Here is a 19,372-nt window from a genome sequence, read left to right on the forward strand (position 1 = left end):
CCGTCGTCGGATCTTAAGGGAGAAAAAATTATTTTCGTATACTGTGCGCTGAAAAATCTACCATTGAGATATTTCGTGAATTCTGAAGTAAAACTGTAAAGTGGGAGGGAACTGCAGCTCCGTCAATGCGTCGTCGAGAAGATTCTTAAAGCTATTATTTTTGACATACAGAAAGAAAAAAAATCACCAATTGTAATAGAAAGAAATAGCGAAAGCAACAAACCCTGAAAAACAGATATAGCAATAATAAGCATCATGCGGTGAAAGCCCCGGATCGATAATCGCGCGTGCCTTGGTAAACCTGATAACATGTTGGGGGATAAAACTTGCGAGGTTCAACGACCGTTTTTTTTTTTGGAAGACAAGAACAACGATATTCGATTGAAATTTGATTAACTCAGGGAAGGATCGATTCCCCAACGTAGAAGCGTCGAGGCACGCGAATCAGTGTTGAAATTGGCACAGCGATTGCATCACGGGCGTAAATATGCAGAGAAATTATTTGTCGTCGTTTCCTACCTTAGGATGTAATTCACGCAGACTACGGAGAGCGGCTTGTGCTGTTTGGCGCAGTGGATCAGGGTTGCCTGCGTCACGACCCAGGCGTAGCCTCCCTTTTTACCCAGGAAACGATAGGCCGCGGTTTCGCACTGCCCTTTGCTGAACACTAGAAAGAGAGAGAGAAATAATTAATGAGAAATCTATATGTTCATGTGGAATACGATCTGCAAGCTAACGACGCTGATATTTTATATCCTCGTCGAAATTTCGCAAAGTCAATACCAACGAAGGCAATTAACGCGTCGATCGATCCCTCTTACATCTGCGAATCGCTCGCCTATCGTTTGTCGCGATGAAAACTTTATTCAACTTGTTGTTTTTATACGTTTTTATACATTTTCATTATTCTACCCAGTTTCACGATCCGAAATTTCGGGCAAGTAACTAGGATATCTCACCGGGTTCGCCTCCGTAGACCCTCGAAAATACCGACAAGCACTTGACCCGAAGAGCGTTTTGTCTCCAGGCATGAATTTCTACGGTACAAAGCGCTCGCTCTTATCCGTTTTACATTTTTTCCATTCCCCTTCTCTTTTCCTTTCTCACACTCAATCATTCTCGATTATACATATATCCAGATATACACATAAATTTGTATATACTGCACTACATATTGAGCTATTTTGAAAAGTGAGATGATGTGTATTTCGTTTTTATAACCCCACGATGATAAATCACGTTGCGAATTCCGTTCCGCAGTTTATTTCCGAATTTTTTCTTATTCATCTTGAGGTGGATCAAAGGGTTTTGGGAATAAGTAATTTTTCGTTGTCTTTTTATGAGTATATCGACCCTTGTATTCGGACGCGTAAAATTAAAATTATTCAGTCAGCCTGCGCGTTTGGTCGGCTGGTTTGTTTCTCTGTCGATCACTGCGAAGATCTCTCAGGCGCGGTCGTTCGCGAGATGAGAATTTTTTTACGACGGTACATGGACCTACGTATTCTTCAGATGGCGCCGCGACGCGATTTCCGTTTTATTTCGTGGTTTCTTTCCCTCTTCGCGTTATTTTTTCTCTTCTCCTCTCTTTATTTTAATACCTACCCACCCACTGTACGTACAATCGGATCGAGCGGCATGGAACCGACAACTTTCAAGGGCGTTAAACCCGTCCTCGTATATATATTATATAATACACAATGTGTGTGTCTGCGTTATATATACCTATATACAGATTTTCAAGAAAAGAAGGCACGGAAGGTTATTTTCATAGTTTTTTCTTGGCCTTCCAACGAATCTTGAGCTTCGCCACTGTTGTACACGGTTTATACATGTATATATACGCAAAGTGAATTTCATTACACGACTTCGTCGCTACCGCAGGCACTTTGGGGAAAAAAGCGGAAGAGATATAGAACGGAGGGAGAAATGAAATCTTGATTCTTCGCTCAGAATCTCATGCTGACCTTTTGGGACATCCCGCGTGGAAATCAAAACTCAATTTTTCAGGTGGCTTCCGGAGAGATGAAAATTTTCTCTCACGCCTACGGGGCTCAAGAGGGAAAGAGATATATATATATATATATATATATAGAGAGAGAGAGAGAGAGAGAGAGAGTCGACAATTAATGCAAGCGCAGCATTCGCGTATTATGTCATCCATCTGATTTTCAAGCTACAATCTGCAATGCAGGTGAAACATCCCTAAGGTCCGACTAAATAGATCTGAGCTGACCGTGGTTCGAACCTGCGACAGAGAGAGAAGAATAGAAACTGTGGATAGGTACCTAGTAATAAAAGAGGGCGGGGAGTCGTCGAGGAGGCGGTCCCACTTAATCGAGCCAATTTCGCGCAGCCGGCGAAACGAGAGAGAATGAGAGACCACGCGTCAAAGGTCGAGGGGTTCGATTTTATGCGCTTTTCTTACGCGGGCTACTTGCAGGAAGCGGCGAAAACGAGAGGTTCGCTCCGGGTCGAGCGGGGCCACGCAGTAAAGAAGATGACTAGGGCCGAGCGTCCAAGCTTCCCGCGGGATTCTCTTCTCGCGGATTTCACGACTGCGAACGAACGAGCGAAAATTTAACGTGACGTCATCCGAAGGATGAGGAGAGGGGTTGCGAGGAGGATAAAGAACTACTGAGGACAAACCTTGCGGAAAGGTCGATATTACCGATCTGCAGGAAAGGATCAAGTTGAAAACTCACTATTTTCGTACAACGAGAAGCAATCATTTTATTCTATAATTCGATATATTCTATGTTTCTATTTTCACCGTAATTAATCAATTTATCGTTATCATCGTTGTTCGCTTCCAAAGAATTTGTACCGTGTACACTCTTCAAATTTAACGAAGTTCTTCCTTTTATCCTTTTCCCTTTCCTCGTACACTTCAAGAAACAGCGAAATAAGACTAGGGGCTAGGGTTCTGGTAGTAAAGAAGGATTATTTCGGCGATAAATCGCAGCGAAAAAATACCCACTGTGCAGGGATGAGGAAGGGATTAAGATAGAGAAAGGTCACACGAGGGATCAGGGGAAAGAGGAACCGCGCGGCGGGGGGGGGGGGGGGGGGGGGCAATGGTTTTCGGGCAGAACCGAATGAAAAGATTTTATTTCACCGCAAGTCGTGTATAATAGGTACTGACAGAGCGAAAAAAAAGAAACAACGGCGTTAAAATAAACCCCGATCTTCAATTTGGGAAACAAAGGTATATTCCATATCATCGCACCTTGTCCTTTGATTATCTCTGGTGTGTGCGCTTATACATAAAATGTACAGCTGCTCGGACTTGTAAACGTAATATTAGTAGACGGCAACAGCCTCTCGACATTCGTAACGAAATCACAAACACCGAGAAATGTTGTGTCATTAACGATTAACGATTGTGCCGCAGATATAAATACGAAGCTGGAATGTGATATTCGAAGCTATCACGAGTTCAATAGAAGAAAGCAGAAACGTAAGAAACGTAAGTTATCATGCGCGAGAATGAGAAACACGCGCGAAAACAAACGGGGAGAAGATTCGTACGAAATGACGCAACGGATGTCAACAAAGTGCAGCTAAAATTGGCTTGACCAAGGCTGAAGGGTGGCAGAGGAAAGGGAATCTGGGCAGCAACGTAACATAACACATAACAACACGAGACAACACACAATGTCATCGAACCAACGGTTGCCAAAAATTCGACTATTTTTAACCTAAGACCCCCGTCACCGCGACGATTTTCGCCCTCCTGTGATGACATAAAAACAAGAATCACCAATTTCAATTAACCGTCTCCGACGTGGGGGTGCGTATATGTAATAAAGTATAACGTTGAAGCATCGCGTGTTTCGCTTGGTAGGTAAATTTATAACACGCATGATTCGGCTACGTCTCAAAGTCTGTATTACGTAAATATCTCTGCAGCAACAATCCATAATTAAATAAACAGCAATTAATAAGGGGAATCGAAACGAATCGATCGAACAAATACGACACACGTTGTGGAACGTCCCGGTGTATTGATATCTCGATTTTGACGAATGAACGTGCGCGCAGCCATGATTATTGCGTCGCTCGGCAATTTGCCAGTTACGTCTGATCGCCGACGAAGATCTTCTGATGGCATCCTTCGGTAGTTTTATTGTTCTTAGTAAACACTATACACACCAGACGCGAGATGTTTTCGACATATTTTCTGTTTCCGCTCCCTTTTTTCCCCGACTCGCCGGTTTTTTACGGCGCGAAACGCGGTCACGTGTTTTTATATACGAATATCTCACGTCACGATTCAAATTTCATTTTTCTATTCAATTTTTATGAGTTCTTTGAACCACGCGGGGGCGTTCGAAAACTATAACGAGAAAAGTGTTCTGTAAAAGAAAAGAGAAAACTACATGTTTACACATCGCGAATAGCAGGGTAACGACAGGAAAAATCTCAAGTACAATACGCCTATGAATTCGATCTGGGCGATAAAATTTCAATGACGTAGAAAATAGTAGGGTAAGAAGAGAAAACGAATTTCCGAATCACTGTTCAAATTCATCTCTCTTCTTCCGCATCGCGTCGCAGATGCCGAGGGACATTCCATTAATCCGACAACTGATCTGATATCTATCGACCTTTTGATCTACTGATTGATTGATTGATTGATCGATCCGTCGATCGATCCATCGATTGAAAGGAATAAAAAAAAGAAGCCTACCGATGATGAACGACAAAAAGAGAGACAGGATATTCCATAGATTCAAAAGTACTCACGCGACTTGAACGATTTGTCGAGTAGAGGATTGTCGAGGGCGTGATGAAACTCGAAAACCGACTGGCCAACGAGCTCGCTGATATCCCAGCCGAGATACTCGGCCAATCTGCAAGAGAATATCGATGGATTAAAACGTGATATAGATCGTGACTGACGTAACTTCGCCCCGGCATCCAACAGAGGCGCGTACTCACTTCTCGTCGGCGTAGGTGAACTTCATGTTCAGACTGTGTTTCGATAGGAAGGTGTGCCGGCCAAGGGGCACCTCGATGTTGCTCGGATGGGGAATCGGGCAGCCGACTACGACGAGGCAGCCGGAGCTGCTCTCCTTCTCCGGCTTCTCGATCTTCACGTGAGTCCCTTCGAAGGAATCGAGGCTATCGCCATTCTCATCGAGCTGATTCTGGGGCGTCGAAAGGTCCCGAGGCGTCGCCACGACGTGACCCGTGCAGTGTATCACCTGCTCGAGAATTTCTTGAGTCAATAGGTTGCACCCGAATGCAAAAGTCAACGTTCAAGGTTGTTTGGTACAAGATATTAATTATCGTTGCATTAGGACTAAGGCGATAACGCATACCTTGTACGAGGCGCTCTTCAGGTTGACTTTCCTCCCTTTGGTGGTCAGGGTGCACTTCAGTCTGAGGAACAAATTGCACATCTGCTTCGGGTCGTTAGCCCCGGAGGGCTTCATCGACAGGCATTCGCGAAGCTCGTCGTGATCGCACGGATGGCTGTAGTCGTAGACGTTCTGACCCATCATATCCATCTGTAAGAAAACGATAAGACGTTGGCAATTTAATTAAGATACAATTATCGTTATCAACTCCGAGGTGCGGTTGATATTATTATTACAATTTTCTCAAACTCAACTCGTCGTGTACGTTTATAATATGTACTATGACATTGTTGCGCGATCGTGCATCCATTTCATTTGGTGTGACGAATGAAACCCACGTGAAAAGGGCATAGTGAAACTGAAATTCACGTTTTTTATGATAACTTCAAGCATAATCGATTTAGAAGGCTAAAATTTAAACAGAAAGTCACTTGCAGAATCCATTTCGAGCGGGGGCACTTTTGGCATGCTCACCCGGCTATGCCTTTTCAAATTGGCGATAAATTAAAAGTATAATGCAGGGGTTAATCGTGTTTTAATTTTTTTCCCTTGACATTACCGTCACCGTCTTTATTACTATTTTTATTATTGTTGTTGTTATTATTATTACCATACCTGTGAAACTCCGAGGTAATCGCTGACGTTTTCGGACAGGTAGATCATGTCGCCGTCGCTGGATAGGACGAGCATAAAGCCATCGAGTGCTTTCAGGAAAGCCCCGTCCATCTCGGCGGATATTTCCGACTTTGCAGACGTTTCCGGAACTGGTAGGGGTAGAATTTTGCAATAGTATTATTATAATGTATTCGTGGATAATAAAAAAAAAACCCAGAGAAAATATCAACTAAACGTCAATATGTCATAGGTAAGTCAATCACACGTGGATGTAATTCTTATTTAAATACTCACTCGCGTCGACGACCGTTCGAACTTTGAGGTAGGCGATGGCGAGCCGCATTACGCTTGCTTTGTCAAGGTGGGCAGCCTGCTCAATCGGTACCGGAAGCGCGTTCGCCAATGCGGTAAATATGTTTGTTTCTTTGCTTCGCCGACACCGTGCGGCGTCTCGAGATTTCTCCTTCCGTTTTTCATTGCTTCTGGAATGGAAAGAAAAATACCAAGTCTTTAAATAGGCACTTATTGTTGGATACGGTGAATTACACCTATGCAGAGTTAAATTATACTTGTAATATCGGTAAGAAAGTTGCATGTAAGCAACAAACTTAGCGTACAAAATGGAAAAAAATTATAATTTGACAAAGACCAAGTAATTTGGACCGAAATGAAATTAGTTTGAACTTTCGAATTTAGCCGAAAGCGAGACAGTTGTATTTTGCAAACGGTGAGAAATCACGCGCCACCAGCCGATGATAAATCTTGATTTAGCCGCCCCCCCCCCCCCCCCCTCTCGCACACACACTCTCTTCCAGTTGAGGTACGTCGATCAAATCTACTGTAATCACGCCTCGCTGCTATCCTGGCTCTTGCTTTCAATTAACAGAAGAGACGCTCGGATAGCGGAAAGCGGCGCAGAGAAGCGGCAAATCAGACCAAAGTAAAGCCGATTCTGGGTCAGAGGTCGCTGATCATCGTGAACTCGAGGGTCTCGAGCCACGTATACTATATTTATATCAAGTCGCGTAAAGTATACCATATTAGATCATTACTTAAGCCCCGACCTCTGATATTCAAAATACCGCTTCGTTATCTCTGTACAGGGTGTATAATAGTAGGGATCATAATTAGATCTCTACATGATATAATAGGAGACTATATAGGCGATACATATAAGGTATAGAAGCGGTTACCATTATAACGAATTCGCAGCTCGAGTCGCGGTTTTACGCTATGAACAAGAATATTGCAGAATAAAATGAAAATGAAAAATATAATCAATTGCATATATCCTGAATACGGCGATCAAACATCGCGTAAGATGCATTTCGTTACTACGTAATGAATAAAATAAAATCTCTTCGAATCGAAAAAGCATGTCATGGGTCAGTTTGTGCAGTTTGCATAGTTCGAAAGAACGTTTCGCGATTCGTTTCATGGTTATTTTGCCAATTTTGTGCGTGTATGTGTGTTATATATATATATTTGAATAATAGTATGAGTCACAGCCCCGTGCAGTGATTACTTTTATAACCTAGTAGTTTATAATAATTTGCTGCTGCGGTTGTCGAATACCTGTACGTGTAATAGTCAGTAAGTACCACATTTAATGGGCACCCGAATCGAAGCGAAGGTTGCCGCAGCTCCGTCTTGATACAATATTGCGTATCGATTCTTATCCATGGATCTATCTTAATACGCGGACGTTGTTTTATTGTTATACCGTCGATTCTAGTCACACTCGACCAGACTTTAGCATATAACGCGACCCAGATAAGGAGACACCGCAAGATCCTGTCGGTTAAACTGATTACGCCCGTTTATTTATATATTCTACTATCCTTGCAAATCATTGTGAACTCACTGCCTTGTATACTTTGACCAATTCATTTCAGTACATTATACACGAATTAGATATGAAGTGGTCGGAATTTGCCTACAGCTTGAAGCCACATTCACAGACTTCCTCTTCCGTTCGTTATTTTCTCCCTTGTGCTGTTGGCGCATTCGTAATAGACAAGCTAATTATTTCTTTTCCCTGTACGGAAACGCCGAAGTTTTCCTTATATAACGAGCCCAACGGCCACCGCGCCCTGCAGATTTATACGCTGCCTCGCAGACAAGCCGTAATGAACGATAAGACGAATAACACATAACGGCAACGAAGGAAAAAGAAGCATACTGTTACGATATTGTTATTTTTCTTTCACATGAAGTATCGATTAGTGGAAAAACGCATTAAGACGCTCCCGACGATCCAAATTTATAACGACCGAGCCGTGCGTCACGAGAGGCGATCGAATTCCGCACCATACCTAATGCAGCGAGCATGACACGAATAATTTTTATCGCAACACATTGAATATAGGGGTATTTGTTCGGCCGGGTGAGTAGAATCGTTTCTTTGTCCTCTGGCTAATCTGCTAGTACTCCTGCGTCATAAACCACATTATAAGAAACTGTCGTGCAGTCGAGACGGATTTTCCCGCAATCAAGTCCCTGACGCCACTTTTCGTCGGCGTAGCTCCGGATTTGGTTGAAACGCGAACTAATGCTGCGGAAAAAAATGGACGAAGTTGAAAGAGAATTGAAAAGATAGGCGCTTCCGGCGCGTCATCCGTATAAATGCATATATGTACAATGTATATAAGTACGTATGTAAGGCGAGGGCAAACGGCGCAATCGCAAACCATAAAGACTATAAACGAAATGCCTTAGTGGAAAAACACCTAATATATGCATACACGTATATAAGCGTCGGTGTAGAAATAACAACGAAACCTCGAAGCATCGGTGCGAAGACCCTTGGAACGCTGCGCTGTAAGAACATAGAGACGACGATCTTGAACCATTTTAACCGAGAGTTTGAAGATAAGAGCCGCGAGGGAGCAACTCGGTCGTCTTCGGTTTCGGTTCGGCGAGCGAAGCATTCGGCTCTCCGCCTTCTCCTCCTTACGATTAGCAATTAGACGGCATCAACGCCGAGTTTTGGCGAGAACCGCCAAATACAATGATAACGAGGCTGTCGGTGAATTACAATAGAAATTTACCCCCGTGAAAGGGCTCGCAGTATGAACAACTTACAGTGAATCTTCATCGTATCTTTCGTTGTATTCGCAATCAGCCAGGGTGAGGTGGGCGGTATTTTCCCCGTAATAAAATCCCGATTCGTTGAAGGGTTCCCGGAGGCAGGGGTACGACAGCGGCTCGTCGGAAGGTCGGAAGCCCTCGTACCCGTCGGGGAGTATCATCGGACACTGGGTAGCCGGGCACCGGAGCCACTGATACTCCGTGCAGAAGTTGGCCCTTCTCGCGTCGGGCTCGAGAAAGGGTGTATTTATCTCAGGATTGAGGCTCGCCTGCAGCTCGAACCACGAGACGGGCTGATCGAAGCAGGTCCGAGACGGCGGGCGGTTCCATTTCATTGAGCCGCGAGGGAAGTCCTCGTTTTCTCCTCGTGGCTCGAGGCTGGCCGCCGCCATTTTGGGCTCGCTCGGCGATAAGAAGCCGTCGTTTTCGAAGGAAGCCCCTAAACCATTCCTCATATCATCCCACATCTGTAATTCCGACGGAGTTGCGATCCTCGCCTGCCCGGAATTACCCCTCGTATTAGCGACCCTCTTCTCTCTGCCGCAGGTGTACCTGGTCCTGTCGTTGTTTCTATTGTAGTCCCCTTCGAAATAACGTCCCAAGTCCTCGACGTCGAGAGTCGTCTTCAGACCGCAGTGTCGAACCCCTTGGGAATAATTCACGTTCATCGCGCATTCGGAGTCTGGATGCTGCATCATCGGAGTGCAGGAGGGATAGAGGACCGATCTTCGGTTCATTGTAGCAATTGTTGCCTTTTTGCGATATTCTTTCGCAATACGGTGCGGATGATCAACGCGATTACGCAACAGCTTCTTCTAACTTCGTTCTACGGACGTCGTCGTCTCTATTATAATTTCAAATTTTCCGCGCGCGTATAATATTACGGCAGAATCGCCGTATATGTTATTTAAATATTTATATATACCGACACCGCCTCAGTCTTACTAGTCAGATCCAGTGGGGTTTCTTACCCCGACTTACAAAGCTAACTAATGTCTATATGAGGAGGTAGGTGTAAATCGTTTAAAAAAAGGGAATAAACATCGCTTAATTAATGCCACAAAAGATGGCCTGGCGATGTCGGTTTCTGCATAGTTTCGTAGGCGCGGGTTTTACTTTTTTTTTTTTTTTTTTTTACTTCTTTTTTCTTTTACTACTATTATTGTTGCCGATGTAGTTATTATTATTGTTGTTGTTCTTGTTGTTCTTGTTGTTTTTATTGTTATTGTTAATTCTATTATTACTATTATTATCGTTTTCCGCCGCTAAGTCTTCAAATGTACAATACTTTGCTTCTTCTTCTCCGCCTCCGACAAAATTCTTCTCAGTTTACGTTCCTATCTCTTATTATATTATATGCGATGAAATAATTTCACCACCGTCACCCCGGCTGTTTGTCCAGATTCACTGACACTCGGAGATACAAGTACCTCTTCTACCCGTCGGTCGTCAAACGATACTAAATCTCAATTCGGAAACGTACCGACTCGATGATCTGGGTATGTTCAAGGGGCGGGTGGCAAAACGGCGGTTGCCCAGTCGCCGCTATCTTTTCCACCTTCGATAGCCGTTCGCAGATAGATAACGCTGTCAAGAGTCTTGATCAAAATTGTATTTATAAACCCTCTCCTCGCTCACGGTGAATCGTGAAACGGGAGATTAGAAAACTCAATTACGAGACTCGAGTTTCCGAATGAGAGGGAAGAAAAAAAAGTGCCTGTAGAGGCTTTCTCGTTTTAATTATCTATGATAAAAGAAGAAGTCGAGAAAAAAAACATCCTCTACACAACAAAGTAATTATAAAATTAATTTTTAATCTTTCGACGGAAATTATGAGATGTGCCTTGTATGTACAATACGACGGAATTGGAACAAAACATGTTTTAGAACGAGGCAGCGCTGAGTTTCGATTACAGGTATACAATTGCAGCATACGCTCGAGCATACGTGATTAGATAAGTGAAAAAAATACACACACACACACGGAGGAATTTCAGATTAGGTAGCTAGGATTTGTACGTTTTTTACATTCACTGGCCGAAGAAGACTAGACCAAAACAAGTCTCAATGAAATACACGTGGCGCAAGATGATAAACTGTAATTGCGCGTATCAAGCACGTACAATGAGAGAAGAAAGTCATCGAATCGACTAAATTTGCGGTTATACGGAGGCCGAAGTGAACATTCATTTGTGTCAATTCAAGATCTGTTGGTATAAGAAAATTTAGTTGAAATCAACCAAACATTTTGTTAGGCGAACAGATCTTGAAATTAAATAAAAATTCTCTCCCTCCCACCACGTTTAATTTACATACATCGATATTCTTTCTTTGCTGCCGAGTGAATGCCAGTGCAATATTTCTTACGTAATTTTTTTTTTTTTTTTTCTGGTAAAACTGTTGTCTCTCATCTGGATCAGCGGCGCGCGGGAAAGATGGTTTATTAATTCTGGCAGAAGTCCAATGAGATCATCGGGACAGACGAAGCTACTCGTCCCGATCGTAAAACGTTGCAGGCTCGGCATACCGCGGACTTATGACCTCCGCCGAGTCAATACAACTATTCACACCGTATATGCCTACATCGTAACGTGTGTCCGCAATTCCCGGTGTAATATTTTGCGAGCTGCAGCACTACGAGCAGCACAGCGAACTCTAAACGAGACGAAATTGAGACGAAATTGACCCGAATTGACGGAGCGACGATCGAGTTCGAGAGAACGCTTGCTGCAGCGGCATCAATCAATCATGTACTATCATCTACTTATATCATCGGCGATTCTCCTCTCCTTCTCATTGCCCGACCATCTTTCTTGGCTTAATTGTTCCCCCATATGCGACATCACGTAACGTGTAACACTTTATTAACCTGCACCGATTAGGTATTTATCGATAAATCTACATATACAGCTATGCCATTTCAGTTATCGAAAAAGGCCCGGTGTAAAATGCAGCGTATGATCTTCGAAGCTCGTATATTACACGTTTTAGTATGCTATATGATGTATCCTTTTTGATTATTCCCCAGCGACACCGATATGCATAATAAGGTGGGCAATCAATTTTCGATTAAATAGTTACTAAGTATAATAAACAAGACAATGTATCGCCTCGCGATCTAATCTAATCTAATCTAATCTAATCTAATCGCTCTCGCACGGTGGCGTGAACTTTAGTACATGATCATATGTTTCACAATTTATGTGTAACACGCTTGAATCACCGTCATGTACCTACCTGCATTAAATTTGATTTCGATGCTGCAAGATAAGTTTTCAGCATTGGACTGCCGTCCGTTATACACATTATTATGTACGTATGTATTTTCGCTATCTCGAGAGGATGCAGGGGAGAAATTTTTCCCTGCACTTGGTATCAGCTGACAATAAGCCGCGGTGTGGCGGCAGTGAGCTCGCATCGATACTTGGGGCTCACTGCAGATCCCGGCATTATTATTGGGTAGGTTGGGTAGGTACAGCCTCGGAAAACGCGGCCGACCGACAAGCTGAAACATAAAACACCGCGACGAGCCGAGTAGAGATGTCGCCACGAGAGGGTATCGTAACGTTTTGAAAAGAGATTATTTTCAAAGGATGCATCGCTAAGACCATTGAAACATACACGTGTAAATTATTACCACACGCACACGCACACGCACACGCACACTCCACCATGACAGTATTATAGAGCCCGAATCAGTCAGTCGAGAGTAGATTTTCTCATGTCGTCTCGCCAAATGAGTCAACGACCCCGCGAGGAAGGCGCGTGTGATATCAAATATAGTGGGTATATGTATAATAATTCTTTTAGCTCATGCGATGCGATAGGCGCGACTTCGGCGTGATGCCGAAGCTGGCTAGGTAGTATTTTCTCGTCAAGGAAAATGTGGGGAAAACCGAGTTACTGCCATCCGCGCATATTTCACTCGCGATTATATTACGAGAGACGAGATACGAAGGAGGAGTAGGCAGAACCGCATGTCGGCACTGCAGCGCTGCTACGTAGCAAACACCACAATCGTTTAGAAACTGGGTCAACTTACGTGTATCACATGTACCGCGATTGCTGCTCGACGGGCGTAGCAATAATTAATAAATAAAAATAATGATAATTAAACATAATTAAACATAATTAAAAACAAAATCACGGACGGCACGCGTGACGTCATCAATCCCGGCGTGTGATTTTCCTGTATAATAATTTATACAACGCCCTGCACCTTCAATGTTTTTCACACAGGAGCCAGGTACGATTTGACGTTATCAATAAGTGGTAGGTCTATTTTCTTCACCGCTTGTATTACTTTTAAAAATTATTTACTATGATGCTTCATTATCAGATGACAACTGTCAAACTGAATAGCATTAAAATTCCGGTTTTATACTCAATAGGACTGCAGGTCGTTTTTTTCTCACATATACTCGCGAAGTAGCAAAGATGGTAATAAAAATGAATCGGAAAGAAAAATAGAGGAAAAAGAATAATAACAAGAATTAGCAGATACTTACGCGTCGGATGAGGGGAGTGAAACGAGATAGGATAAAAAAAATCACGCGTTCGATTGCTCAGAATATTACACTTACATGCAAATGTTGTTAATTATTGATGCGTTTTATACTAGTATGCGGCATACGCATACATACATGCAAATTGTGTTTTCGACGAAAAGTCCTATCCAATGTCAAGTTTGAATTATACCGTGAATTCGGACAATCCCAATAAATAAGAATCACGTATAGCATACCGAATTTCGAAGAAAAATTATGTCTTCGCAAATTACGATCTTATTATTTCCTTTCTTCTCTTCTCCCCGGGATTTGTAACGCATGCATTCATACAAGAACAAATCGTGTAATATATCTCGTATCGGCCAGCCAAGGCTAAGTTCACGATCTACGTGTAAGTATACATAAATCTAACGCTAGATTATACTGGTCACCGTACGATTCGTGTGTTGGTAACACCTGCATGCCGTTTAAACTCTATGATAAACAAAATAAATCACGAATATTGTTGTTGCATACCTATACTCAAATCTAGAGTGAGAGAGATAGAGACCGAGAGATAGAGAGAGATCCGTTTTCCTCCTATGTTGAAAAAACAAACGAACGGAATAGGTTGAAATTTCGACGGTGCAATGTGCATAGCTCGTTTGTGGCGGAATCACGGATGGTTACTTGTATACTGAAAATCGTAAAAAAAAATGTATGATTTTTTTGACACGTGTCGCCAGGTCTTGTTCGTATTCAGACGTAGAGAGGAGACCCTAGACCAAGCAAAAACCGCTTCAATACCCTCAATTTGTTGACGAGCTACTGCTTCTCGGGATTCCTAGGTGCAGAGCACTGCCGGTAAGATTTTAGGTCTTCGGCATACAGTAGTGAAGAAGCGTAGAAATATCATTGATAAAAATCGAGAATAACAGAGAGATAACGAGGACAATCCCGCGTTAGCGACATAGACCGCTTGCACCCTATCATGAAAGTACGACGCTACAGAAAGAGAGAGGTGTGTGTGCATTTGCGTGTGTGTGTGTGTGTGTGTGTGCAAAGAGAAGAAGAATAATTATCCCGGAACAGCCATGCAGTAAGCCTTTTCTGAAATTCCGGTGAATTATTCCGCGACGGCCTCGTGGTCTTGGACTTATCCTTCTCTCGGCGACGACAGGATGTGCGGCGGGTACACGCATTGCATGTATTCATACCATCGCGTTCGCTGCATTTAAAAGAGCAACGGTTATATTGGATCGAGTCTCTTTGTCGCTGTCCATAAACGCGGCACTTGGCAAAAGAGGAACGATAAATCGAATCGCGCGAACTTCGTCATCGACGCTGTTTCTTTCCACTTTCCTGTACGACGGTAAGAGATGCGACGCCTCGATTAATCGTAAGTACTTTTACATAGTGATCGAGTCAGAGTGATACAAAAAGAGAAGAGAAAAAAAAAATCGTAAAATTAACTTAAACCGAAGGGCATGCTTGAAACTCGGATACGAACGGACTTGGCGCAGGGTAACAGGAAAAGAGTGCCACAGGTGGCGGGGGGGGGTGGGGGGGGGGGCGATGGCAGTTGCGTGTACGATAAACTGCACCACCAAAGCCACGTAATGCCAATAATCGCAAAATATTATTATCATCCTCTTCCTTCTACTCGACTCCTCTGAAGCAAATTTACACACGTTTTTATTTCACATGGCAATCAACTATTGCGACAATGGCATGAAATCGAAGTAAGTACAACGTAACGAAACCTCAGGGAGGGATAAGATCATGATTCCGTAATTTTAGAATGACTTTCAAAGAGTTAATTTTACAAAATATGAGTATATTTTATTCATCATGGTTTACTAAATTTACGACATTCCTAATAGTGCAAGTTTTTCCCAAAAATGCATTGTTAGAATAACGTTACTAACTTGATCCTCATACAATAATGGCACCGTACTTGGAACAAAATGAAAACGACTTCAGACACGTAAACATGGAAACATGACGTAGGCAACATGCGGTAAACAACAAAGAAATATATCGTAGTAGAAACTAAACTCCAATTAGCAGCAGCGAGGGAAACAACAAGATGCATATCATCAGAGACCCTGGTGCACAATAAGTGCATATTCACGCTTCGGCCTATGAGCATGACTTGTTATTACTATAGCTATAAAGTCACGCGATGCGTAGTACACGTGCCATAGGTGGTATTATCATACCTACTCGTTGTTACCAAGGTTTGCTTAAAAGGTATTACCTATAATTAAGGGTGCCGGGACGAAAGGAAGGCGAACTTTCCCTGCCGATGATGTGAGAAATAAAGAATACATTGCCCTAGGTCGAATGTACTAATAGTCAATAGATCGTTGAAGGCCATTACGCACACGGTAAGCTGTGATTCGTCATGACGTTTCGACTGAAAATACACACCGTAATCGGTCGAAAATGAAGCGCGAAAGTTATATTCATGGTATAGTCGAATATTTGAAAATATTTATTTTATCGCATACCTTACACGGTAATTACCGTTCGATGAGTCAAGCGATCGCATGCAATACGGCTTTTTCCATTACAGCGAAACGCGGCACCGTATCACCACTCTCTCGGAATTAGGGAGCTGACCGGTAGAATTCAATCGAATCGAAGACTATGCGAGAAACGTATACCGAAAAGACCAGACGAACGCGTTATTGCGCTTTTACAGCCCCGAAGCCCCGAAAGCCTCGGGGAACGTTATTAGCAAATGGAAGACAACGAAGGGGGGCGATAAAGTGTAAAGCACAGCCTGATGTGGATAGCGAACGCGGTTTTTCCTCGAAATCCGCAGGCGAAGAGTAGTCCAGCCCCTCAATTCCATCGCGTATACGACGAAGAAAAGAAGAGAAGGGGCGAGACGGGCGCGGAAGATAAGGTTCAGCACTTGGCTGCATTGACGTCACGGGGCCGAGAAACAAGTAGAAAATAAACAAACGGAGAAGCTGAATAAAAAAAGGAGCAAAGGGCATTTCAGCCAGTGGGCTAATTTCGTCAAAGAAACACAATTCACACACGCCCAACAATTGTCAACGTGTGCATCCAAATTTCGAGATTCAAAGATGATTCATACCTTTATGAATATATAACGGAGATGGGTAGCCAGCGATCGAAAGTTTATATGCCCTCTCTTTCCAGATGGAAAAAAACATCGCCTAAAGATCCGCCTTTTGTACTCGCGGCTTGTGCGTGTCCTTTCGTAAAACAAAAGGAGGGACAGCATCGGCATGCTGTCCGTTGAAACTCTGACGTAAATCCCGCGGGAGCGGCGTGACTTGGATGCTATATAATGCAGCTTCGGTTAACCGCCGGGACATCGAATTAGCTTGGTATATATTCGTAATGACGACTTACAGCATTATAATATGTACATTTGGATCAGTGTTCAAAGAGCAGGGACGCAGCGGGAGAGGCTGATACTAATGCGAGCTTCGTTATTGTAGAAGAAAACGGAGAGTTTGAGAAAAACGATGAGTTTCAGAATGCGCGGAAAACAATGAGTTTTCAAATAAAATTGGAATGTGGAAATATTTTCGTTCTAGTGTGCGGCCCGACTAATGGTTAAATAATGGCCGGTCATTAAATCATGCACCCCGCGCATCGCTGAGACGTATTTGAAGTAAACAGGCGAGAATTTTGTGATATCGGTGAAAATGAATAACGATTCAGGGCGTCGATGCGGGATTATTATTCCCGAGGCGTGCATCCCGAGTAAGTAAAAGCGAAGCAACGCGGAGGCTTCGTAACGCAGGGTAGCTGGTCGCTTCGCGTGCACAACCGAGTCGTAATATAACAAGGCCTCCTCAAATCTAACAGGTCAGCTAACGACTGGTCGACCTACGGCAGTGGAAATATTCCACATCGGCGATGTAATCGACGGCAACCGTAACGTAACGCAACCCAACGCAACGCAACGCAACCGCGACATTGTGTATTATAATCCAAAAGACAACGAAATGAAGAAGTTGAAACAAAGTACGATGATAATGGGCAATTTAATTTTAATGACGACGCATCGAGGATGTCAATCAGCGCGCGGTTCTTCGGGGCATTACCAAAAATAATCGACTCTGATCGTTAACGTGTGAAATAACGTCGATTTGCGCCTCCGCCGCTTTCGGTGTGTGCTCCCTGATTTATCGCGACGATAGTCGACCGAACGCATCGTTGTTTAACGACTTCCATGGGCTGTTGTTGATCCCTGGTAAATAGGTAATTCGTTCGACTAATTGACTAAAGCGATTGTACAAACGGATAACGCCAGCCTCCTTAATATATCGTATACGGTACACGCGTTGCACGTGTGTACGAAATTACGAGTCATCGTTACTAGGCTGCTAGCTTGCTTCATTATCGAATGTACACGCTTTCCCGCAGGAGCATCTGCAATGCCTGTGCAAACGTGAGATTTCGCAAAAATTTCGCGCAAGTAGCGCCATTTCGATGAACGACGAAACCTCCGTTATATTATTAAGAATCAACAAGCGCTTTCTACATACCGATCTCTACTTCTGAGCTGCACGAGGTAAGGACGACGGGTATTTTTGGCCGCGCGTATCTTTGTTCTCGGACTTCACAACTGACAATAAGTACATTTACGGAGGTGAATAATGAGGAAGTACCTACTTACGGATGAAAAAATAACGAAATTATACGCGAGTAACCTAACCGTGGGTTAGACTTGTTGGACAAATAAATTTATAATTCGGACCTCCCTTCACGGTGCCTGACGGCATCGGCAACAATGGAATCTGTATTTTTTCCCCTGATAGATAAGATTCGAAGAATTTTCAGAAACGAACCTCGCGGCAATAACTTGCAAAGTCACAGCGGAGGTCAACGGTACATAGCGTCGGTCGGCAGGCGCGGCTGTGCTGTTACGATAACGCGTATGCCTGATTTTAAAATGAAAGTTTTCGAGGAATAATTATTTAGGCGACTCAAGGTATGTACGAATCGGACGGAAAACATCGCCCCGCGTAACGGTGACCGTGCCCAGGCCAAAGTCATAAACAATTAAAGGGACAGGGATTCGGACGCGCGACTCGGACAGTACACATCACGCTTATACATGCAATCGTGCCCGAGAAATTCTCGGCTACACGCAGTAGTACGCACTCGCGAGGAATTATGATCAACAGAAGGGAGAGAGAGAGAGAGAGAGAGAGAGATGGAGAGCGAGGTGTGTACTTGCTCCACGCGCACGGTGTTCGCATTGTTGCATCATGTGTCGCAGGTGCGAAGAATCGCGAGATGAAAAAAGATCGCCTCATCGAAAAAGCGGGCGTCAATTAAAGAGAAACTTGTGCAAGGACTCACCGTCGCTTTTCCTTCGGCTTGGTTCGCTTATTGTTAGACTCCATTTCATCGACCTGGCGCATGCCAAAACTGAGCGCCCACGTAGAATACCCGACACTCTTAGACACTGCCAAGGAATGCACACGCGTATCCTACTCAATGTGCTCAGGTAATCACACTGGTGCGAAATAAACAACACGCTTTAACCACGTCACTGTTTCGGCCTTCACTAACCAATGATCCTGGTAGGAAAATACGGGATGGGGAACTCCGTTGATTCCGATGTGCTCGGTAAACTTGTTAGGGGGACAGTTGACGTCACATGGCCGCCACGCGCTACGCCAGCGCCACCGACGACCGAACCGTCAACTACTTTCGACCTCTGCGACTCCGGCGCCAAATTCAAACGGCGTTAGCGGGACTGAGCGTTTTAACGATTAGATGCCTCTGCTCCTCGTTTATTCTACGTCGAAAAACAAA

General features: G+C 43.7%; 1 protein-coding gene across 6 annotated transcripts in view; it reads right to left on the reverse strand.

Annotated features, from left to right (window-relative positions):
• LOC124414025 (hypoxia-inducible factor 1-alpha) overlaps positions 1-19,322 on the reverse strand; it is a 49,745-nt gene extending 30,423 nt beyond the window's left edge. For 2 of the 6 annotated variants that reach the window (XR_006929916.1, XM_046894890.1), the window contains exons 1-7: positions 9,066-10,159; positions 6,276-6,463; positions 5,982-6,130; positions 5,328-5,516; positions 4,945-5,210; positions 4,750-4,856; positions 520-667 (exon numbers count right to left, since the gene is read on the reverse strand). Coding sequence is in view for 4 of the 6 variants with exons in the window: in XM_046894890.1 (XP_046750846.1) it covers positions 520-667; positions 4,750-4,856; positions 4,945-5,210; positions 5,328-5,516; positions 5,982-6,130; positions 6,276-6,463; positions 9,066-9,808 (1,790 nt within the window). In the remaining 2 variants the exon portion in view is untranslated. Of the gene's footprint in view, positions 1-519; positions 668-4,749; positions 4,857-4,944; positions 5,211-5,327; positions 5,517-5,981; positions 6,131-6,275; positions 6,464-9,065; positions 10,163-18,913 lie in introns of those variants that run through there. The other 4 variants (XR_006929915.1, XM_046894889.1, XM_046894891.1 and 1 more) reach the window with 4 other exon arrangements.
• Between the last annotated feature and the right edge of the window lie 50 nt (positions 19,323-19,372).

Source organism: Diprion similis, chromosome 13 (genome assembly GCF_021155765.1).
Source record: "Diprion similis isolate iyDipSimi1 chromosome 13, iyDipSimi1.1, whole genome shotgun sequence".
NCBI lineage: Eukaryota > Metazoa > Arthropoda > Insecta > Hymenoptera > Diprionidae > Diprion > Diprion similis.